We start from the raw sequence: 24,718 nt of genomic DNA on the forward strand, positions 1-24,718 counted from the left end.
ACACGTGCAAGATCCAGCTGCCCACTTTGCCCTTGGAGTGATTTCACGTCGCCATCCCCAGCGTGTAAAGCGATGCTGGAGCACTGCACAGGGAGAGAAGGTATAGAGACAACCTCAATTCCTCCTGAGTTCCTACTGGGGAAACAGGAATGTCTGAAGAGCTCTGAAAACCAGCTTGAACTACAGGCTGCTTAATATCTGCCTAGTCAGCCTCATTTAAGACATTAAAACAGCTGTTTTGTCCTTGCTGTCCTTTTCAAGCTCCATCTTTTGTCCCTGGCACAAGGGTTGGTTTTGGGATGTGTGCTGGTACTGCACCAGCACTGTGGGCCTCCAGCCTGTGACTAAAGCTTCAAGGCTGGGCAATAACCCAGGTGATGATGATGGTGGTGCTTGTCATGCTTTCTGCCTGTCCTCTTCAGTCTGTAACTAGCTCATACATGGCTAACAACCGTGTAGCTGTGGACAAAAGCTCTTATCTCCTATCCTGTATTTTTTTAAATCCTCCTGTTGCAGCAGTGGGCATTCTTATTATTCATATAAATATGTAATTCCTTCTAAATCCTGCTAAGGTCTTCAGGGTACATTTGGGAGATCTAATTATACCTGGTTTCATTTTATATGCTAAAATGTGTTTAAAAAGTTGGAGGTCCCTTTTGCCCGAGTATCATGAGAAAGAATAAGAAAGAACATTGTGTTTACCTTCCCGTGATCATTCATTTTATATACTACTATCAATGTGCTGGTTATTTATCTCATTTCTAAACTAAACAGTCATTCTCTTATCTCTTCTCAGATGACAAGACTTCCCTTGCCTCTAATAACATTCACTGTCACTCTTCTCTGGACCTTTTCTATTCCTACATTGAATTTTTAGTGACCCAGGGTAGGTGAGTAGGGACAGGAGCAGAGCTGATTACCATATTGTGAATATTCCAGTTTATACAGGCAGCTGAATCTGATTCCTACTGTTCTCTGACCTCCAGCCTAACATCTGGCTTGTGCTGATCACTTCTGTGTATTGATTGTGAGTACGTTTTCTTTGAGTAGTCCACGATGACATGCGTGTCTTTTTCCTGAACAGTTTTTAGAACTAATTTAGAATCATGTTTGTGAGGAGTTTGAATTTGTTCTTTTCTGTGGGCATTACCTTGCTTTTTGAAAAGATACCAAATTAGGCTCAACTGTGAGAATGTTTAGACCTTTTTTTAAATTCACAGCAATTATCTGCTTTATTTGTATCCAAAATAAATATTTCACTTTCCAGACCGTTATTTAACGTAACTGTTAACACCAGTCATTTTAGGTCAGAACTCCTCTGAGCCGGAGGCTTGTATTGTGTTCATGCACAGAGCCTGGTGCAGTGGGCTCTCTGCAGTCATGTTGAGACCTCTAGATGCTGCTTGCTGTAAGGACGGTGTAAAAGTCAAAGTCTAGTGCTGGGGGTTATCTGTCTTCAAGCTTTTTTCTGTGCCGGCACTCGACTTTCTGTAATCCTTCATGGTATTCTCCTTCCTATTGACTGTTCTGTTTAAAGCACGCAGAATCAAATAGTAACAGAAAGCTCATATTAATTAGCTAGATTGTTGCTTTTTTACCTGTTAATGTGATTTCAGGAGTCAGGGGAAAGTCGTGGCATACTTCTCACAGAAAGAGTGAACCAGACCCTGGCACATTCAGTCTACATTTTGTGTAGCTGTTTCATAATGACTCTCACTGTAGGCTGTCTGGAACAGAATTTCTTGATCGTCTTACAACCCACGTGAAGGTGATGTGCTCTGGTGCAAGGGTATAACAGTTATACTCTTGCTGTCTCTGTGTCTGTACTGAGGGAGCTTGAGATGGCGCTGGGGACTGGGAGTCTTTGGGAGCAGACTCCTGAGAAGTTTAGCAGATGGCTCCCTGGGCAGTGACAAACACAAGTGACCATAAAGGTGTGATCATTCCCCCTTTTGGCTCTTTTTCAGCCTGCTTAAAAGTCCTGAGAAAAGACTAGAGAGCCCTGACCTGCCAAGGAGGGTTGTTCCAGGTCTAAGTTCAGCTAAAAGGGATAGTCATCGCTCACAGTGAGATTTACCTGACCTGTATGTAATACTATCCATGGAATAAACCCACTTAAGCGAATTACAAAATTAACTTCTTGAGTGATCTGGAAAGTGTTTGGAAGGAATTAGTAATCAGGTTGGCACCTTGTCACCTCTCTCTTTGATGCAGCCAGCTGTCAGCACGGAGCATACGTGAGCACCATCCAGCTCAAAGCACCGTTGGATTTTCCCGTTTCTGGTTTCTAGAAGTATGCAGAGTGTTCCTGCTGACTCTCACTGCAGCTAATCTCTGAACAGAATCCAAACCTACCTCAGTGAAAGGAAACTCTCTGCCATCTAGTAACAGATGTGAGGTCTTTATACAAGTAATAAACAGAGTAATTACAAGGAGAAGTGAGGGAGGAAAATTCCTAAGTAAAACTCTTAAGTATGTTGCATCATGTATTTATGGGCTCTTGGTCAGACTGTGGAGTGCTTTAAACAGACTAAAAAGAATGCTTTATCAGAGAACCATATGGGCTTTAACCACAAAAGTCACTATTTTTTTTTTTTTTTTTTTTTTTTTTTGGGTAGTCCAGGATAGCACAATTGACTTTTTTTTTGTCTGATTTTTCTTTGGAACATGCATAAGTTTTAATTCATTTTGAATACTATGCAGTTTGTGAAGGAACTCTGTCAACAGAATAGAAGACGTGGACCTCTTCCAAAGAGCTTTTTTAATATGATTTCTTTATAAAGAAGAATGAGAAAATAGGGCACGTACGTACAAAACATATAGAAAAAGTCATCTGATTTGTTGCTCATTATATAGGTAGGCTGGCGCTCTTGCAGTCTAAATGCCCCTTGATTTTCTCTTAATCACAGGAGCATTGGACCGGGACTTCAAGTCTTATGTCCAGCTTCTCTTGTTTTAGTCAACCTTTAATATATCCTTTACAGAAACTGATTAAATTCTGTCTTAGAAGCAAGTATAGCCAAGGGTACAAAGCCCATTGGGAGATGGCCTCTTACTGCTTCAACGGTTAATATCTAAAATCTTGAGATTGTTTGTGACCCATCTTTCTTGGATCAATATTATCATTTAACTAAAATAAATGCTCACCTCCATCTCTTGTCTCTAATGTTGCTTGCCTTCATGTATTTCTGGTAAACCATAACCTCATCCCTGCCTTGAGGCTTGCTCAGGTAAAACATGTTTATGTCTTGCAAGATAGGCTTTCCATTCCTCTGTTATCCTGTGATTGCTCTTTGAGGTGTTCAGGTTTAAACTGATTGTATGTAGTCCAGGTGAGGTCTCGTGCAGGTATTTTAATGCTTTTCTTTCTGGATTGGAAACAGCCAGCCTCCTCGGCTGTATCAGGCTTTGCCTTTTTGGTGGTTTTGTTGCACTGTGTCCTTTGGTCCTAGTGACTTAACAGAAAACAGTCTGTCCAGCTGGTGATCTTTTTGTGTATATGAGAAGTTGTTGTTCCTGAAGTGTATGACCTTGCCTACTGCACTGTTAAATTTCCTTTTAGTTCTTGCCCTTAGGATTTTTTTATTACATTTTATGGTACTTCAGTTCACTGTGTTGACATGACTTTTGACTTTGTCATCGGCAGATTTTGTTACCATGTTCAGACATTGTCTCCAGATCTCATTAAGTGTTTTAGTTCTTAAGATACTCTAAAGATGATACTTGAAGATATCACTGATAGCAGTCTTCTGAGCCATTACTTATAATTTTCAGCCCAGTCTTTGTTATATGTTTCCTTTCTACCCTGTTGCATAATTACACTAATTTTTGTCTTTTCCAAAATTATGAAGAGTTCCCCATTTGTAACTGTACCAAATGCCTTACTGGAGACCAAAAATCATAGAATCACAGAATGGTTTGGGTGGGAAGGGATCATCTAGTTCCAACCCCCCTGCCCCGGGCAGGGCCACCTTCCACTAGCCCAGGTTGCCCAAAGCCCCGTCCAACCTGGCCTTGAACCCTTCCAGGGAGGGGGCAGCCACAGCTTCTCTGGGCAGCCTGTGCCAGGGCCTCACCCCCCTCACAGGGGAGAATTTCTTCCTTAGATCTCATCTAAGTCTCCCCTCTTTCAGTTTAAAACTGTTATCCATTTTCCTATCCCTACCCTCCTGATCAAGAGTCCCTCCCTGCTTTCCTGCAGCCCCTTTCAGCCCTGGGAGGCCGCTCTAAGGTCTCCCTGGATCCTTCTCTTCTCCAGCTGACCCCCCCAATTCTCTCAGCCTGTCCTCACAGGGGGGTGCTCCAGCCCTCTGAACATCTTGATCATGATAAGAACTAATTTATTTTTCTAGACACAGGGTGTATAGTCAACAACTCAGCTGCTTTTAGAGTGTTACTACCAGTACTGTTTGAGTCATGCTTCCTAAAGAGACTGGCCCCAGGGAACTTGGCCATTCCGAGCTGGAGTGGGAATGACATTTAAGAGGAAGCACATGGCAAAAAACACAACTCATGACAGGGAGCACAAATTAGGAGTAAGGAGCTGCAGATTGATTTCACAGCTCTGCAGATAGTTTCTTGTGCCTGTATCTCTTAACTTTGCTGTTCTTCTACCTGTAAATTCTTCTAATAGCACTGAAGAGTAAGATTAAAGAACGCAATTTCAGAATACTTCTAAGGGGTTTATGATCTGGTTATAGAAAGCACATTTGAAATACAAAGCATGGTTTGTATTTTTTAATCAAGTAACACTTCTGAGTCCTTAGAGCTTATTATTTCCAAGGTAACTATTCACAATCCTATAGGTGAAAAAAATTATATAAAGTTGGATGATAAACTCAGGTGAATGGTCATTGAATAATCTTTAGCAAATAAATAAGATGATGTTGCTGCTGCCAGACTTCTTCAAGGATCCACAACGCTACCTCATTGCTTAAAACTTTCCTTAAACCTCCTTCTTTGCTATGATGTCTCCAAAGAACCTCATGAAGCTCATCTCGATACCATAGTAGCTTAAGCAGCTAGCGTGCTGGCCTTTGTTCATTCGTTATTTCTTGTTCTCATTTGCTTATATCCATCTGTTGCATTGTATTTAAGTTGCAAGGCAGAGAATAGATCAATATTAAAATAGTTTTTTTTTCTGCTTTGTGTCACACAGCACTTAATACAATGATAGTTCTAGTCCAGACCTTGGAGGTACTAGGCATTAGGAAAAGTATATTGAAGGAGTCCAAAATCACAAGCTTTGATCCTGAGCCTCTTGACTTTAGATACTGGATATTTTGCAAGAATTGGCTTTATCTTGTCTTCTGAGTCTTGTAGGTTCCTTTCGTTAGTTTAATCAATTTTTATTTTCTGAAAATGTAGCAGCAGTGGTGGCTGGCTGTGTGCTTCTAAGCTGAACCGAGTCTGCTGCAATGCTGGAAATTGAAAATAAAAGCTTGCAGATCTTTGAGGGGAAATGCTAGTGATTACGTTGGAAGTTGTCAGCTCATACTAAGCTTTATCACAAATCTCATGATTGGTATTTTTCCTCTCCTGGAGGCTTCAGAAGTGAGACTTCAAGCTTCATAGCCAGAAGGACTATAAAATTTTGAAAACCATGACCTTACTGAGGCTAAACTAGTAACAACTTGAGGGACCTTGCTGCTTACACTTGACATTCTGTACATAGACGTTTTGTGATCCAGTGCTGAACTTCCCATTGAAGTACAATTCTGAGGCAAGGAAATGCTATTCTTCTAGAAATACCTTACCTTTAGATGAGCAGAAAACCAAGTTCTGACTCTTGAGTTTAGTCATTTCTTCAAGAGAGCAGAGATTGATGTTTAGAGTTGAGTAACATAAAAGCCAAGTCATACATTTTGCTATTTGTTTCTGTTGCCAAATAAAACCTTGGAATCCTCTGCTGTCTTGCAAGTAGTGTCTCTAATAACCTGTCATGCTTTAAACCCCGGCTGAAACCAGCATGCAACCATAGCGTTGTTTACATCTCATTGGAAAGGTGGGTTGTCACTGAGCAGCGAAATGGTCCTGATGAGTGGGTGGGCTCTTACTGAAGGTCTCATCACTTTTTGGAGATATTTTGTCCATGGACTTCACCCTGCCTTAGCTTTACCTGCTTTTGAGAACGAACTAATCGAGATGATGTAACTTTAATGACTCGTCCTTGTAGAAAGTGAAAAAATGTAGATGAGATGTTTGTTTCACAGTTCTCTTCATAAAGGTCTTGTTTATCAATTGGTTAAGCCCAGAGGATTTAATGCACATAAATATCCCTGTATGTGTAGGTCTCAATTTAAATATTGCAAGTAGATAAAGAAGAACAAGAGATACTATTAGTCATGCTTAGATGCCTTGTTAGGAAAAACTTTGAAGGTGCTGTCTGCTTACACCAACTGTTGTTGAAATATTACAGAACAGTTCTCACTTTATCATGTCTTGGATGGTTAGTTACTTGCTGGCTTCAAAAAATTTCCTTTTTTTTTTTCCTTTTATTTTGTGAACAATTTAGTTAACGATGTTGGTTTGGGGAGTCTGCGATACCATTTAAGTGTAAGGGTAGTCATAAATTTTTAGCCATTTTCTTTTGTCAGTGTCTTCAAGGTGCCTTAAAGTACCGGTATATTTCAAATTGCTAAAAACTCCAGATCTTTCTACTCAGAAGAGAGCTGTTGTATAATTTCAAAAATACTCTTATCACCAAATCCAATTACAAGGAAGAGTAAATCGCCACCTCCAATGTCTTAACTATTCTTTTTTTAATTGTTAATTATCTCGACAGTAGGGTGCTACAGATTAGGAGGCATAGATTATCTTTTGCAAGTATGAGGCTTTCAGAGCTATCAGTTAATTCTGTTTTTAAACAAATTTTAGGATAATACTAATAACTTGATAGGATTGTGTTGGTGCTTGAGACCACTGTCAAAATACTGAGAAAATGAGTTTTAAAAAATTAAACTTGATGATGTTGTAGTAGCTTTGAAGGTCATACAGTTTTATGCACTCCAGTGCAAGGTGTATTTTTGGCATTTTAATCTACATTGCAGAGTAGATTCCTGCTAGGAAACATCAGTAAAATGACTGTCTCCGAGTTTAGGCACTGATTTGTAAAACCAGAATAGAGAGTCAGCTCTATTGTACCATTTTTTTTTAATGTGTACTGAAATGACTATGCAATTTATGTACACAAACACATACTGACATGCAAAATAATAACAATTTCTATATGCCTGGTGGTCTAAGTGATCTAGTCCTGTTGAGAACTCTCCTCCACGTTTGCACTTTCCATGAAAAGAATTACAAGAATGTAACATCTCTTAAAATGAGAGATTTAAAAACTATTCTCTCCCTGGACAGAGACTATGGCAATACCTTGGACTTGAAAGCTCAAGCTAGGAATGACGTGCAGATTTTTGAAGAATGAGGATTTTTACAGTTTCTTTCCAAAGCTTAGCTAAAGTTATGGTAGATTCAACATTGGATAAAATCCTAAATTTTTGTGTTGGGACTGGATCTCTCTGTAGGTTGACCAGAAAATCTGGGCTTAATGCCAGAATTGCTGAGAAACCTCTGGTCAGTGCTGTAGAAGAGGTTAAGCTGGAGTCCTGCAGTGGTTTCTTCAGTCCTTTAAATCCATACACCTATGAAAGCCATTAGTTAAATGGTAGTGCTATAGGGAAAACAGTAAGGCTGCAGCAATCGTGTTCATCAGTGTTTTTTCTGGATTTTGGATTTTTTTTAAATTGTATTTTATTTTTTTAAATTTGCCTTTTGCCTGGATGGAAGGTCTAGTTGAGCTGACACTGCAGGAACGCCTAGATTCAAGTTCATCTACTTGCATCCAGAGAGCTGCAGTTCTCATCCTTGGCTGATCTGAAGTGCAGAAGTGGCTCACCAGATGTTTCCTGTAGCGACTAAACTGGTGGTTACATTTTGCAGTCCTAGGGGAAAGAGAAGATGGTGCCTTCAGTGTGATTCTCAGCTCCATCAGAGTTTATCTTTGGAGAGGATATCTGCGCTTTAATTTTGCTGTGTAAAATAGAAATGCCTTTACTATATATTGTGGCGTGAACTGTTGACGTGCATGCCCGTTATTATAGAATCTGTAGAAAGATCAGTAGATAAAATGGATGGTGTTGTCCGTTGACCTCACTGAAAATGGCATTAGTGATATTCTTGGCCGGTATTTACTGGGAAATAAACCAGTCATTACACTTTCCGATGAGATTATGCTTTGAATGTCACTTCTCTGACAGTCTGTCTCATGCCACGCAGAGATAAGATCTCAGGCACAGATGACAGACTAACTTCAGAAATATTTCCATTGATTTGACAGCCTGAATAATAGTTCTGTTAAAAGCCACAAAGACTGAAACAATGACCTCTTGCTACTGGGTGATACTATGTTGATAAATATACTAATGAGAGATAAAGTAGGTAACTATATTCGAGTGTTTTATGTAACTTGTCAGTGGAAAGCAGAGGTACCGTGCAAAGGGAAACCAGATAGGGAGCTGAAATTACAGGCAGTCTTATCGAAGACAAAAGAGCAGCTTGCACTCTTGTGTATTTTGAGACACCAGAGGGTTTGGCATGGAGCTCAGTCCCTGGTGGCAGCAAGATCTTCTGTTCATCAACAGGGGTCAGATGGGAGCTGGGGAAAATGGGCAGTTGTGTTTTTCCATATGTCCCTGGGCCAGTCGCCGAGCCCATCACTCAGGCTTTGCTTTTAGCATCAGTTGAAGAGGACGTGTGTGAGCTGCCATGGAAGGAACCGGTCCCAGCTGCGTGTTTCAACCATCTCCTGCCCGCCTCCCTTGGCTGTGCAACCGCTGCTCTTGGCATGTGTGGAAAAGCTGGACCAGAGAAGCAGTCGGGCAGAAAACCTTCCCTCAAAAAGGGAATGAAGGAGAGGATAGGACGTTCCTTTTAGTCTGTGCTTAAATTGCGTTAAGCTGCGCTGCGGCCTGAGCCTCGGTGAAGATGCTCTTTGGTGGAGGAGTTAGAGCCCCAGCCCAGGGTGCTGGGACATTTCACTCGGGGGTGCTTCCCCCACTGGTGGAAGTGGGAACCCAGAGACACAAAGTTAAGCGAGGGAGTGAGCTGGCAGCACGTCCACTGTTCTTCAATAAATATCCATCCACGTATTCCTGCCTCCTGTTAATTGCCAGGTAAATTATCCTTCTCTCAGGGAGACTGCCCTGATGTACACATACCTGCATTACCTCACCTTGAGTGTGTGTAATTCTGCTGTAGCAGCTGACCTGCGGTGAGTTGTTACCCTGCGACACATTTGAGCCTCTCTACTTCGAATCACTTCGACACTTTGAAGCTTTAACCCTTACATCATGCTGTAAACTAAGCCTAGCCCCAACCCAGAGTCTTTTGAGCAATTCTGGGTTTTTATGTGCTTGTGTCTGACATCCAGCCCTATGAAAAAGCGCAGAACCTGGCCATCCTTCCTCTGCTCCCCAGCTTGGGTCGTTTCAGACACATCCCTGGCAGCTGCAAAGCTGATACGAAGCAGCAAAACTTCCAGTCTGGATTATCAGGAACACTGTTGAGGCATTGCTTAATGCATCTGATATCTAAGCCTGGATAACAGGAGCCGTACAGCCAAGCAAAAAAAAAGATTGGCAGCTATTGCACGAATTCAGAGAGGGGCACCTTGGTGAAGGGTGGGGGGGAATGCATTTACTTCCATTACAGAGCCCAGGGCCGAGATGGATTCTCTCTCTGTCATTGTCCTAAGCACATTATCCCTGAAAGAAAGAGGGTTTCTCTGAATCTGCAATTTTTCTAGGCTTCCAGTGTTATTGAAATGAAACTGCTTCAAGGATATCTACATTCTTTACCATCGTATGGATTCTCATCTCATGTAAATTATTTGGCCACTTTTCATTTTAATCCTCCACTGTCATTTTCTACAAAAGAGATCATTTGGTTTCTTCATTGAAGGTATTCAGCTGACAGCTGCCCTTTGTCTAGAAAGCAGTGTGCCTTTGCAGGATTTACTTGTGCCTGCTTTTTTTTTTTTTTTTTTCCCCTTCCCCCTCCTTTTAAGTTCATATTGCTTCATATTTTTCATCTGTAGTTTTCAGGAACTTTTCAAATTGTGAACAGTCTGGGGTTTGTAGCTGTGAAGAGAAATTCAGACATCCTGTGTTCTTTCCCAGTCCCTTAGCAAGACTATACCTGGCTGATAAGAAACAGAACTGGAGGCAGATGAATTAATTTCCTGCTTGCCAGAAGAACTGTAGTCAGAAAATTCACAGTGTTTTCACAACTTCTGCATGAACAAACCAAAACAGTCAATGATGAAGTATTGAATTTTTTTTCTATGGTTTCCCTATCTCAAAAACCCAGTTATTCTCACCTACTCTCCAGAAATGTTGGGAGGCTTTAAATGCTGTGTTTTGTGTTGTGGTATATCACCCACAAGTCCCATTAAGACCTTGAAAAAGTGATGGGAACAAAATAAAATGTGTTGATGGAGTGTATATACAGAGAATTTGGAGGCTGAGGATGAAAATTATGTGTTTGGATACCTGTAGCTACGAAACCTTTTCTTTTAAGACTGTAAACTGCTGAGTGTGATCTCTTCTCTGATAAAGCCAGCTTGCACTCTGTCAGAGGTTAACAGAACAATATGGTGATGGAGAAAAATATTATCAGGAGAAGAAAACAGTTTTGGGGAGCACCAGTTAGTTGAGTGTTGGACAAGTTCATAGGCAGCTTGAATGTGGGGGGGGAGAAGAGAAGAGGGACATCATTAATGTGGATAAGCCAGCGGGTGGAAGGAGAGGTGGGTTCTAAAATTAACGTGTCAACTGCAGAAACAGAATTTAACTACTCTGGTAGTGCCTTTCCAGCTCCTCTCTGGCACCAACTTAGCTTTGTGATCTCCTTGAAGATGTCTTATTTACCAGGAGAACTGCCCAAAAACTTCTCCAAGTTTTGGTATTTTTTCAGAAAACAGCGTTTTGGGGTGAAAAGAATTTCAGATTTTCAAGTGGGAATCACTTGTCCTGTCGAAACTTACAGGCGTTTACATTGAAAGATAAGAAAGTTGTGTTAGAATGTAAAGAAAATACTTCAGAATGATGAACAATATGTTTTGATCCAATCTGATAAAAATTTTTATAGCTTGTTCGATTGTAAAATGTGTTAAGCGAAGAATTACGGTTTCAGCAGCGAGGTTTTTTTCTAAATCACCAAAATGATGGGACTACACAAAGCAAACTTCCTTGTTTGCCAGAAGAGGTGTCTCACTCGTCCAGTTCCGAAAGTTAGCACCATCATAGAGAGATTTCCTATTAGCCCAGAGAACTGTAAACTTGAGCCTTAGTTTCATAATTATTAGAAAATGTGAGCTTTTTTGTTTGAGCCAGCAAAAGTGTATGGCAGTCAGTGGCTTGCTAAAAGGATAGCCTTTAGGTACGTGCCAAGAGAAGGATCGCTAGTGGCTCTTGCGTTGTCTTTTCTTCATTAATCGGTGTCTCTTACATCGGCACAAGAATGGGCAGGTCAAGTATACACCGTTTCTTAATTTTACATCTTCTGTTACTGCTTCCATAGTTAGGAACTGTCCTGTAATTTTGTGATCACAGATGATCTAGATCCATAAGATCACATGGTGTCAGGGTTTCACCTTCTGGTTTTAGTACATATCCATGTAGATGCATCAGGTTTTCTAATTTTATGGGCTTTCCTCTGTGGTGTTTGTTCTTGACTTTTGACAAGTATCTATAAACAAAATAAATAATCTTGAGCAAAGGGAGTCCATAAGCTGTTATGCCTACCAAAATTTGCTGAGTTAATTTTTTGTACACACAGTAAAAACCTGGAGTCCTCATTAGGAATCCAGGTCATACAATATACGAATGTAAATAATAGTACAGCAGTTTTCAGCTGGGATGTCTTGATGTTTGTTTATCTTGTGGCACTTAAAAGAGAAAGTAGTTCTTGGTGCTGGGCAGAGTGGAGTGTTCTATTTTGTAGGTGGAAGAGCCGAGACACTGTCATGAGGCAGTTAGACTGGGATCCTGAGCTTCTGCTGCCATCACTAACTACTGGAAAAAACATTTTACGGTCTGTTTTCTAAGCTCTCCATTCTCAAAAAACCCTTTGTAAGAACACAGCCCTTTTGAACAGAAATTTGCAAGTTAAGATAGACACACGTATCACTTCAAAGCCTATAATAATAGAAAGGATGATATATCTGGAAGAGGAAAGATTATACTTTAAAAAATAGCATGCCCAGAGAGATTGCTGGAAGGGGGAGAAAAAAAAATAAATTTCTTGCTGATAATTCAGGGAGCATTCCTGCTGGTGGCAGTGCCAGAGTTGAGCATGCTGTGTACATGGAAATTCCCAGAAAATAAGTGTAACCAGGTGTCCTCCTCTTCAGATCTAATGGCAAGATCTCAGCTGTTCTGTCAGAGTAGGATCAAGCTTAGTGGGAATCACAGTTATGGTCAGTCCCTCTGGATTTACTTAATCAGAGCAACTCAGAGGTCCCGGGAAGAAGGAGTGGATGTTTTTGTGTAAGTGTGCTTGACTCCAAAGCCCAAATTGGTAGTATGGATGTAGTCTGCCCTTCATTTGGTGAAGATGGAGCTATTGCTGTGGTTTTGTTTGCTCTCCAAGCTGGCAAATCAAGTGGAAGTACGTTAAGCAGTACAACCCTAGCTGTGCTAATGTGTGATCTCTCAAGTCAGTGAGTAGCAACTTTGAAATAGGGCTGTGTTTGTGGGCATAGCTGCAACTGTAAATAACACTGTGAACAATGGGATGAAGAAGTAGTAGCTAAAATTCAAACTGAATGATCAGAATTTGTCCTTAGAGTGAATTGGTCTAAAGTGGAGGTGAAACAGTGAGATCTGCATTAATACCACTTAGTAAAAAGAAGGTTGGACAGAAGCAGTTGCTGTATGGAACGGAATCCAGGTGCCATAGAAAGTAACTGTGCTGGGACTGATCTACTGGAAGAGAAATACAACCATGGAAAAAAAATAATTGCTTAAATATGCCTAAATCTTCCACTAACAAATGATCTACAACTAAAGGAAATACCTTCTTTTCAAATACGGAGCAGTTGTCCAACAGTTGAAGTTGCTGCTGATCAAAGTTGATCAAACATCCTTATGATTATATATTATGGACAATCTACAGAAAAAAAATGTAGTACTCCCTGCTTGTGGTGTGCTTATCAGTCCATTGGAGTAAACAGGACTTTTTGTTGCTTTTAATGCAAATCTGTTAAGCTTTGTAGGATGTGAATCAGTTCATTCAAATTTGTAAAGCACTTAAATGAAGTAAAAAGAGAAAACAGTTTAACTTTTGTAGGATGTTTGCTGCATATAAAGTACAATAAAATCCCAATTATTTAGAAAAAAAATACTGTTAAAATATGCTGTATTCAAGATGTTCTGGGGAAGATTTAAAATCTTTAAATTGTGATTTTTTTTTTTTAAAGAAATCTAGTCTGAGTCTAGAAATCTTACTATATTACTGTATAATTTTGTCTGTACAATCTTCATACCATATCTGTCTAAATTAGGCAAAATTTGTGTGTGTGTAATATATAAACAAATATGTACGTGTGTGTGTGTGTGTATATATATATATATATAATATATTAACCCAGGGATCAAAATAAATATTGAAAAGCTCCTTCATTTGCAGGATGCTGCCTAAGTTAGGGGTATGTCAGGGGGAAAAAAAAAAAGAAAATCATAATAAACAAAAGCAGAGGCATGGCCTGTGATGTTTTCTTGACAGTCTTAATTCTGATATTCATAGCATTGCCAACTTTGTTGTATCTTCTAGTATGATAGTACAGTGTTCCAAATACTGAGATAATATTAATTTATCTGAGGCATTGGCTAAGTTTTGTAAACTCTATGTGGGTATGAGTGCATGCTGATAGTATCTTATGCATGTACAGTTTTACATAAAATGTACTGCATCTGTGTTATCTCCGAGTGATGCATAAACTAGCACTTGACACCTTTTTGCCGCTTTGGGGTCTTCATGCTCTGTTTTCTGAAAAAAACTTTTTTTTTTTTCTTCCCCCCCTTGCAGTTACTTCAATGAGAATCAATATCCAGATGAAGCAAAGAGAGAAGAAATTGCAAACGCTTGTAATGCAGTTATACAGAAGCCAGGTGAGGAGCTGGTCATGGTGTCCTTTCCAAAGGCAATTGCAATTAGGTTTCAACATCTCCTGCTAAATTCAGCAAATCTCATTTTCTGGCTATTACTAACATATGTAGTGCCCTCAACTAGCAGTTGGTTTCTTCTTGAGCATTCTGTAACTCGTGTTGTTCGGAGCTGCCATACTTGGATGAACATGACAGTCAATGCCAACACCAGCAACTGAAATTCCCACCGTTCCAGATACGAAGGGCAAGTTGTGCATTTGAACATTGCCTTTATACAGCTTTGTAAATGGCACTGCTAAGAAGATAAACACGTCTGGAAGGTTTTCATTCTTTACATTCAGTTATTTCAAATACATCATCACATCAGCACTTAGCAGTGATCTGAGAATTTCGTTACACTGCACGGAAGTGGGTTTTACTGGTTCTGTTTTACAGATGGGGACTCTTGGGTTCACAGACTGAGGCTTGCTGAGCATCATACAGCAGGTCCTCAGAGGAGTAAGGAGCACAGCTTTCCCGTGTTTCAGTTTGCTTTACAAATTCTAGACAGGGGTCTCATTAGAATCTGCGTATTAATGGAGGACCTTGTATTTGGGTCAACAAGTTGCATTTTTCCCTGTTCCTGGAGAAGTCATGCTTGGGAGAGAAATATGAATATTCAGCGTAGTACGAGTGGACGCACCTGCCTTTGCGTAGTTTTGCTAACCAAACATTTACATAGTTTTCAGAACTTGTATTTTGGATATATTTAGATTTTATATAACCAGAATAAAAATTAATGCAAAATAAGGCTAAGGCATGACTCCTGAACGTTGGAATAGTCACAGGATAGCACAGAATCATAGAGCAATTTAGGCTGGAAATAATCTCTGGAGATCTGGTCAGGCAGGACCAGTTTAGATTAGGTTGCTCGTTTAGTTACCTTGTTCAGTTTTGAATATGTCCAAACCCAGAGGATTTCCCACCTCTGGACCCTGTTTCACAAGGTTGAGCAAAACACTTTTTCCTAATACCTCGTCAGAATTTCCCTTGTTGCAACTTCTGTGTGTTGCCTCTTTTCATTTTGGAAGGAGAATGATCTAGTGATCAGAGCCCCAAGGAGGTGAGGGTTTTATTCCTGGCTAGGTTGGTTTAGTAACTTTGAACAAACTCCTTAAACACTGTGTATCAGGATTGGTAAAAAGTACTGATGCAAAGCATTAGGAAACAGCATAGCTAGCTATTTCCAAGTTTTTCTTTCTTTCACTTGACTCATATCTCCTTACTTATTTAAGTTTGCAGATTGCTACAATTACGTGAATGTTTTGTGTGCTGAATAAATAATTGAGAAATGGTCTGATTCGGGGGAGTCTCCTCCCCGTGTAGCCTGCAGAGACCCGAGGATGCAGCTACATTGAACAGGGTCAGGGCCAGCTGAAGAGGTTTCTGTGCTGTCCCTGCAATACTGAATCCCTCCGGTCTTCCCTCTCTTACACTGGTGATCAGGAGAAGGATTGTGTCTTGTAGCTGGCTGGTGACTGTTGGGATTTTATTTGCTGGTTTAAGTGTAAAAACTCCAGTGATCCCGTTTCCAACATCCCCCCACACTTCTCCCAAAAGATCACAAGTGGCCGTGCACGATTGAGAGAGTGTGATTAGTGCTGTGGGAGCACTATAGTGGCTGCTGGTGGAGAGGGAAGAAAGCAGATCACGAGGGAAACACAGAATTTCTTCATTCATTTTGCTGCTGAAGAAAACAACGTCATTGAACTATACCCTTGCGGCACATGGTGAGAGAACTAGCCCAAGGGTATGTGATTTGTGGCAGGGCTGTGAATTGAATTTGAGGTTTTTTTGAATCTTAGTTTTGTGCTTGAACTAGCAAAGCAGCCCTCTATTCTCCCACAGCTCTGGATTTGATTGATTTAAGCTGCAAGGAAATTCCTGTATTTCAGATTTAAAAATTTAAAAAAAAAAAAAAAAAGAAGAAAGGCTACTTTGTTTTTAGAGAGATATTTGGCATTTATTACCCTAACGTCTGGGCACAGTACCCCTATTCACATAAAATTCACTTTCTTCTTGGTTATAATAATTTTTCAGTGCTGTCTGTATCTCAGGGGTTTATAAAATGTGTAAGGGTCTTTTGCCTACCTGTAGCACCCACTGAGTAACAATGCTGTATTTCCTCCCCACTGCCCCGTTACTTTCATAGGAAAAAAGTTATCGGATTTGGAGCGAGTTACCTCCCTGAAAGTGTACAATTGGTTTGCCAATAGAAGAAAGGAAATCAAGAGAAGAGCCAATATCGGTAATGTATCAGAGAGCCTGCTTTCAAGGTTTAGTACGTACACTTGCTCAAGAAAGATGGAAATTACGTAAGATTGTATTAATGAAAATACTAGAGGTTCTGACATTCTTAATAGAATCGTGGAGCAATTTTTAAAATTAGTCTCCTGCTGTTCAGATTTTTTTCTAAAATATGAGTAAGAATTTCATTTATGAAATTTCATCGTTAGTGCAGGAAAACGGTGCAGTTACGGAAGATCAGTTTTAAAAAACAAAGTGGGAATTTTGTTGGTGGAAGGAGAATCGTACTCCCCTCTGCTCGGGTTCCTTTGGGTATCCGGAATAAAATCTGAAATAAAAACCTCAGAATATCTGCATTGGAGATAAGGGAAATCGAGATGATGGCAAGTTCACAACCTTAGCATGCTGTTTAAATGAAAAGTGGTGGTTGTGAAGAGCTTTTATCTGGTTATAAGTTTCCTTGTGTCTGTGTTCCAGTGAAATGTGCTTGTTTTTTCAGCCTAAACCTGGGGGTGTCTTTCTTACTGCCATCTCTGAAACCCCGCAGGGATCTAAGAGTCCAGATGAGTTGTTTTACACCTCAGATACAGCCTCTAGGACCAAAGGTGCTGCAAGCTAACTATTTTCTGGTTTCACCTGTGCTCCTTACAGCTTTCCAAGGGGTTGCACAGTGACAAGGGGCTGGAACAAAGTAATAATTTTTTGTGATGAGCAGGATAAAACAAAAGTGACATCAGAGTTAGCCCTGCAGGTTCTTCGTGTGAGTAGCTGATCATGAGGAAATTAGAAGTGACTCTGAACTTGTGAGCAGTAAACCTTTTAATGTCAATAAACATAAGAAATTCTAATGAGAATTAAACTCACATTAGTGGCCAGGATTCAACAAACTTCTGCAAAATTTTATGCGCTTATTTAGATACTATGCATAATTATGTTTGCAGTACACAAACAGATCCATACCTGCCTATTGCCAGTATTTTTGCCAGTGTCAAACGTTATGCCCTTTTGCTGTCTTCTTCTTTTTGCCATATTTGAGAACAAGAAAAATTTCACGTTGCTTAATGTGTTACTGAAATTTAATCTAGATTTCTTTTCTAAAAATGAAATCTTGTCTGTTGAAGGGAAGGGGAAACAAACCAAAGTCAGTACGAGGTGGGTGGAGTTACAGCTGTATCTGTACTGTTTGGGGTGGAGAGTTGGAAACAGATTAAAAAGAACCAAAGGGAGCCTTAGATGCATGATTCTTCCTGGAAGATGAAGATACCTATGTTTTTAAATCCCTTAAGTGCTTTAAAAAAATTCTCCATCTGTTTTCAGACGCTCCCCACCCCCCTCAAGTCTTGCCACTCCAAACTTTGTGGGAAGATCTACAGGGAATGCCCTTGCCTACTCCAGTGCATTAGAGAATAAGCTAATTTCTAATAGGACTGACTGGAAAACAAGGATTCTTACTTGCAAACAAGTCTGTTAGTTGGTAGAGAAGGATTTCAGGCAAACGGGTATCTGTACATTTGCAACTTTTCTAAATACTGAAGAGTAAAGGGGAAGAGGCTAAGAACTATGTTTTTCCAGTTATTCTAACTTCTTGAAAAAAAAAAAAAGTGTAGTTACTTTTAATTACTCTAATGCATCAGATAAATTAGGGATCCATTTGCTTTTTTCGAAGAAGCAGCAATCCTGGAGAGCCATGGAATAGATGTACAGAGTCCAGGAGGTCATTCCAACAGTGACGACGTTGATGGCAATGACTACTCAGAGCAGGTAAGCCCCACGGGTGAGCCACGTGGCCCAAGGAGGGAGAGTTCACGCGACAGATGAAGAGGCCCTCTACCTCTTGCAAATCAGAGGTCTCTTGTTTTATTTTTGCTTTTTTTGTAATTGTAATGGGGAAAGTGGAAGAGCACAGCTCCCCTATTTGAATGTGTTGAGCAACCAGCATTCACCCACATGGATTTATTGTCATACAACAGGAGACTTGGCAAGTACGCAATGGGGAGGAGGAGGGAAGATGTACAGAGGGAGGCAGAGAAGCAGAGAAGGTAGAAGAAGACAGGAGGATCTGCTCCAAACAAGCAAGTTACACCATTCACGCCACACGCAATGTATGAAAAATGTTAGGAGAGTGTTCACTCACCCAGTGCACCATGCATAACTTGCACTCTCCTTACCCCGGCGCCGTTCTAGTTATCTACCCTCCTCCAGAAAGGGTGTACAGGTCTTTAACAGTTGCTCCTATATATCAGGCACCAACATGCTTCCTGGCAAAACTAGGCCTGTGTGTTCCTCTTGCAGCTATTATTTCTTTCTGCAAGAAATGTCTCCACTGTAGCCTGTGCTACAGCTACTGTGAGTTTCTGATCTGGCACCCAGACAAGAACAGCAGTAAGCCCCTGCCCAGTGCACTTTATAATCCCTTTTGTCAACCTTGCTCAGCAAGATACTGAGCACCCTCCTATAAGGTGCTGAGCTCCCTCTCTTTGTCCGTGGGAGTACCTTTCAGGAGCGTCTCAGAATCCATCCCTAAAACACTGACAGACAAAGGGTGAAGGGTGGGGGGAGAGGATTTGATTAAATGAAGTTTGATGTTTATTTGGCCCCATACCTGTTCCATATTGTTCTGCAATGATGTGCCATTATTTGGATTGTTTACGTATTTTCTGTCTTTTTTTGGTTTGTTTTTTTTTTTCATTTTAACTCTTGCCTATTCTCTATTTTCCTTGGTTATTTTTAACCCTTGACAGCAACTTCTTTTTTAAATTCTCTAGCAAAAGAATACCCCTTCCCGCACTCTGAGCCCTCACCTACCCTAAAGTTGGTGACCCTTCCTTCACACACCTTCCTGACAGGTATTGCATCCCCTTCCCAATTTTCCTTCAGGTGTCAGTGTTGGCCAAATTCCCCCCTCAGGACTGTGTGTGCTCGGCACCAGTCGACCTGAACAGTTCAGTGCTTTGGTTCTGGTTTTGATCCGAGCTGTGTTCTGTGCTACACCCAACAGCTGGGGTGGGCAGATCGCTTTTAATTGACTCATTTGGGAGAAGTAGGTAGGTCTCCCTCTCTAAAGGCTGCTGGTGGAGTGTATTAGCAACTGAGTGTCCTGGAATGAGTCCCTAGCATACTTGGCTGTGGCCCAGTACGACAGATATCTGGCAGAGGCATTCCCAGCCGCTCTGCTTCTGATGGGTATTAAGGCCCTTTTTATAGGTCATCACCAGCAGATTTGGTGGAACCAACTTTGCTAGCTCTGGATGATGAGAGGCTGCTCTGTGACTGTTATAAAATATTTTGAAACTGCTGCCGAGCACAGATAATTCCTTGTCAGTCAGATACAGGACCTGAATATTAAGATGAAGCGTTATAGAGACTCCCAAACTAATTTTTTCCTTCGGTGTGTTATCCCGAATACTTCAAGAAGAGAAATAAACTGGTTCTTAAAATTTAAAGATTTTTGTTTAGGGTCCTTAAAACTTACATTTCTCAGTGATCTAGCTGGGCTCTGTGAAGTGTAATTAGGCATTAGCAGCCAAGCGGATTAAGTGGCAGACCCTCCTGATGACCATTTCACATCCCTTAGCTGTTAAAACCATAAATTCTGGTTTCCACAAGGACACTTAAACTCTAGTAAACTTCTAAACACAAAATTCATCCAAATACTAATGAAGTGCCTAAAACTCCAGAAGTCAGGACTTTTTATTTGTTACAGTGCTAAAGAGTACTGAGAGGCCCTCAGAGTGTGTGCACATCACAGTATTTCCCTGACATTTGGTGTAAATGAATGCGTTCCTTTAAGTGGCTTCAGGATTTTACCAAATCCTGGCTTTTCTGTCCCCCTCAACAGTTTTGTCACCTGTCATCTTAATTTATAAAACACATAATATGTATTTTAAATATTAAATTTCACAAGTTCATCACTTAAAGGCTGTTGGAAGACTGAGAAATGTTTCTCATTTCCTTTCTGTAAATATTAATTTTTTAAAAAGCGAGATGGTGGTGTGGTAACCATTAGTACCCCATTTTACAGAGGGGAGGACACCGTGATTTTGTGTCGAGTTCCAAACGAATTTATTTGACAGCTGGAATTGGAGTTTGCGTATCACTGGTTCTCCTTCTTACTGAAAACCAGGCCCTATGTCTGGTGTAGACAGAGAAACACGGACAACTCACTATCAAATTTACGCTGGAATTGCCAGACTTTTAGATCTGCTATTGTATGGCCATTATGCACCTGGAGAAGGCAGCCCTTCTTGTTCACCGATTTTTAAAATTTTCACTGCAGTTCTACAGCAGCAAAGTTTTTCTGTATTAGTTTTGCTTGCTGACCATCACAGCTGTTAACGTGGTGGCCCTCCTACGGCTGAGAGACTTTGCTCTTTAGAAAACAGATGAAGAAATATATGGCACATAATTCAGTAGGCTGGAGAACCTGGCAGTATCTTCACCTGCATTTTGAATTACGGTGCTTCCAGTCCCCTGACATCGTTGCACTGTTAGCAGTCTAGGAGTTTTTCTGCATCTTTTTCCCTATACCTGTGTGAGTTCAGTGTCCTCACAGGATACTGGCTCAGACCAAAGGTTAGTCTAGGTTTACATCCTGTTTCTGAGTGAGGTCAATAGTTGTATTTAGAGAAAATGTAAATTTTTTTATTATGGTAGTTTCCAGCTTCTAGAAATAAGTAGTTTTGAGAGGCTTCCTGAGACAGGCATCCACTTCCAGTTTTAAGTTTGTAGTAGACTAATTTTCCCTGAACTTGCCTAACCCCCACTTTTTAAAGCCATTTTTACTTTTGTCTGATGAAAAAGAAAAAAAAATAAGTGAATCCTACAACTGAACTGTGATAAGTAAAGCAGTGCTTCCCATTGCTACTTTGCAATATATTATCATTCCAGTGAGTGCCCTTGCTTACTAGATCACGAGAAGCCACGAACAGTTGTCCTCTATTTACTAATTATTTGTAATAAACGTTTCCTGTATCAGCCATCAGCCATTTGCTTTCCAGACTGAAGAACCCGAGTCTATTTAGCCTCTCCTCCTAAGGAAGCCACCCCATGCCTCTCTTCCCCTGGGTTGCCATTCTCTCTACCTTTTCTAATTCTATCGTGTCCTCTTTAAATGGGATGACCAGAACTGTATATTCAAAATGTAAGCGTATGATGAATTTGTGCAGTGCATAACAATTCCTATCTAAGTTTGGTTTCCTGACATAACCTTGTGTATCACTTACCTTTAATATTTCCGCCCCCCTCAAATTTCTCTGTTGAGAATTGGGTACGCCGCTCCTTGCCTTGCTTACCTTTGTCTGCACAGTGAGGGAAATCGGTCCTAAATTAATTTTGTAAATTCCTGTCACTCTCTACCCCTGTATCGAATGTGCAATTTGCTGCCCCTAGTCTTCACACACTAGTTTTATCTACTGGTTCTCTACTTACAGAGTAACGATGCTTCTCTCTTCTCCTTTCCACATGCACAGGATGACAGCACTAGCCATAGTGACCATCAAGACCCCATTTCATTAGCCGTGGAAATGGCAGCGGTAAACCACACCATCTTGGCATTGGCCCGGCAAGGAGCCAACGAGATCAAGACAGAGGCTCTAGACGACGACTGATACAAAGAAAGGGGAGGGTCAAAGCAAGAAGTAACTTAGTTTTAGACGTAGCACCTTAGCAGACTTTCCTCGGTCCTTAATATGTGTTCTTACAGTATAACTTTGCAGTTTCTTGTACGTCAGTTAGCTGTTAGGGTCTTGTTCTGTGAAGATGGCATGGTGCCCTCAGCCTTTGCATATACTCTCTCAGTATTAATTCCCAATAAATAATCAATCAACCAACCAACCTCCCTCTCCCAGCCCCAGTGGCTAGAAAAATCTTGCTGCTCTGTCTTAGCATTCAAAGTGCTTCCAGGTATTTTAGACAGCCCTCAATGACAAGTCTTAGGCTACACTTAAAATCTTGGATACCCTTAGAGATTGTGTTTAAAAAAAAAAAAAAAAATAGTCTGTACGCTTTTCCTTCTCTGAGACTGAAAGGATGCAAGCTGAGGTAGTGGCACAGGGTCGATGGACACCAGATCGGGAATATCAACAGAGAGTAAAAAGAACACTAGAAACCCCACTTCAGCATGGGAATAAATGATTTCCAGCTGCAATAAGCCGTGCCTCACTGGTCATACAGTGACTTGATATACTTTTGGGTGCTGTGCTGAGAATGTCCATTGGAAACACATTCACATATTTCAGTTGATGTTCACATATTCAACACAGACATCCTCTACTCTCACAAGCTGCGTGGCTTAGTGGATAAGCACTGCCTTCTGCCTCTGGGACCATGATTGAAGCCCAGCCTGGGATCATATGAAAAATGAGCTGAATGTCTAATGGACAACAGTCCACTTCTCAAAACCACTATTCATTATTCGGCATGGCTAGCAGTGCCTGCTCAGAAGAGGTCTAGACTCTATTGATCTGTCATTAACAATTCCACCTTTTATTTTTCCTCTTGCCTTTTCTGACCCCACCCTGCTCCCCTTTCCACTTTGCCACTTTCAAAAGCAATGTTTTCCAGGAGGGTATTAAGGTCATAAAATGGGTGAGTGGATTTTTACACATCTGTGTAACTAATGCCTACGTCCTGACTAGCCTGAAAGGTTGCTGGAGAACTTTTGCATCTGACCTTTGCTAGATAGCCATCATAGCATAAATATTCTCCGAAATACGAACTTTTTTTTTGTTTGCTTAAAGGCAGGAGGATCTCTTACCTGAGAAATGGGGTGTGAATGTTTTGTGTTCTCTTTACTCTGTCCTTGTTAAGATGCGAGAAAGCTATACTGCTACGAGCAATTGAATTAATAATTGGAAGCCATACTGATAATGGATGTGGTAATATTTGTAAAGCAAACCTACTTTAAGTAGCAGAAACTAATGGAATTGTTTTCCTTGATCATATGTAGCACTTTTGTTACTTTTTTCTTAAAGATATTTATATTTGATAAGTCTTTTTTTTATCATTTGAGAATTCAAAATACCAAACAGCAAACTTGCATTACAGAGTCACCCTGCGATCACCTTGTCATCTAGTATCTAAATGATGAACTGTGTGTGCATCTAAGAAAATTACATCTGCTGGCATTGTGTGGAAATGATCTCCTGGCATTCTGATAAAATGATACGTTGCTGCTGGTAAGAGGAAACGTTTCAATGGAAACAGCACGGGAGTTGTTAGAGACGGGCAGGACTGTGCTACATTAAAAATAAAAATTAAAAACCTATGTAAATTTTTGTATATAGATATATAAAGATTTGCATAGCGTTTCCTCAACATTCCATTTTTATCTTCCCCGTTTATGTGGGAATAGCTTAAAAAGGGGACAACAGCTTAGTCTGAAGGATGGGTTTCCCTTTTCTCCCCTCCACTTGAAAAGAATGAAGGGAAGTTGCTATTACTTGGCTTGTCTTCATCCCTTCCTCACGCTTAATGTCAGATAGCATTGGGAACTCCTAAAATGTGGCTCCTCAGCAGGTTTTTAGCCAGCCTAAACCCCTTCAAGGCATAGGCTAACTAGATCATTTTTACATCTGTTAATCTTGTGAAAATTGCTTAGGTAAGTGTGGAGGAGATGCTGTGCTTTCAGAGGGCACACAGCTGGCACCTCTTTGTCTCTGTAACTTTGAAGATATATAGGTAGGGCTCAGCCTCGTCTTTCACTTATGGATTTCATTGGAAAATTTATGTGCTTTCCTTAGATATAGATCACTGAAGCAGAATGAAGCCATCTTTTTTTTTTTTTTTTTTTTTTCTGTTTTATTGCATTTCTTGAGTAGGCAAATTCATAAGTACCATCAGGGCAGACTCAGGAAAGAGAGGAATCGGATCAGCGGCCGTTGCACCATGGCAGTTTTTTTCTTAATGTGTGTATGAATGTTTTGGTACTAAGGAGTGAAAGGATGGGGAGAGCTTTTATTTCTATTTTTGCACAGCGGAATGATCGAGCAAACTATAGCCTTAGTGGAATTTTACCTCCTTATTCATTCCACAGTCACACACCAAGCTGACAAGCAACATCCACGATTTATAGTAAGGAGATTTTAATAATCGATGACCTCTTTACGTTGGGCTTGCCACCACCATTTGTTCTGGCTGCTTCATTTTAAAAAGAACAGACTCAAACTGTTGGACAGCTGCAATTTTAAAAGAAATACTGCTTACTATACCATCTTAAAAAAAAAAAAAAAAAGTCATTGTTCCAAGCATTGCATTTTTAAAGCAAT

The 24,718-nt window shown here is 40.5% G+C and overlaps 1 protein-coding gene across 15 annotated transcripts in view; it reads left to right on the forward strand.

Annotated features, from left to right (window-relative positions):
• Positions 1-23,299, forward strand: part of HMBOX1 (homeobox containing 1) — a 62,380-nt gene extending 39,081 nt beyond the window's left edge. For 4 of the 15 annotated variants that reach the window (XM_026844835.1, XM_026844841.1, XM_026844843.1 and 1 more), the window contains 5 exons: positions 14,089-14,171; positions 16,360-16,455; positions 18,121-18,215; positions 18,425-18,556; positions 21,923-23,299. In XM_026844835.1, the coding sequence (XP_026700636.1) occupies positions 14,089-14,171; positions 16,360-16,455; positions 18,121-18,215; positions 18,425-18,556; positions 21,923-22,060 (544 nt within the window). In that variant the 3' untranslated portion in view covers positions 22,061-23,299. Of the gene's footprint in view, positions 1-14,088; positions 14,172-16,359; positions 16,456-18,120; positions 18,216-18,424; positions 18,557-19,219; positions 19,301-21,922 lie in introns of all 15 variants that reach the window. The other 11 variants (XM_026844851.1, XM_026844839.1, XM_026844844.1 and 8 more) reach the window with 11 other exon arrangements.
• The last annotated feature ends 1,419 nt before the right edge of the window (positions 23,300-24,718 follow it).

This window comes from Athene cunicularia, assembly GCF_003259725.1.
Source record: "Athene cunicularia isolate RWA chromosome 3 unlocalized genomic scaffold, athCun1 chr3_part1, whole genome shotgun sequence".
In the NCBI taxonomy this organism is placed as follows: domain Eukaryota; kingdom Metazoa; phylum Chordata; class Aves; order Strigiformes; family Strigidae; genus Athene; species Athene cunicularia.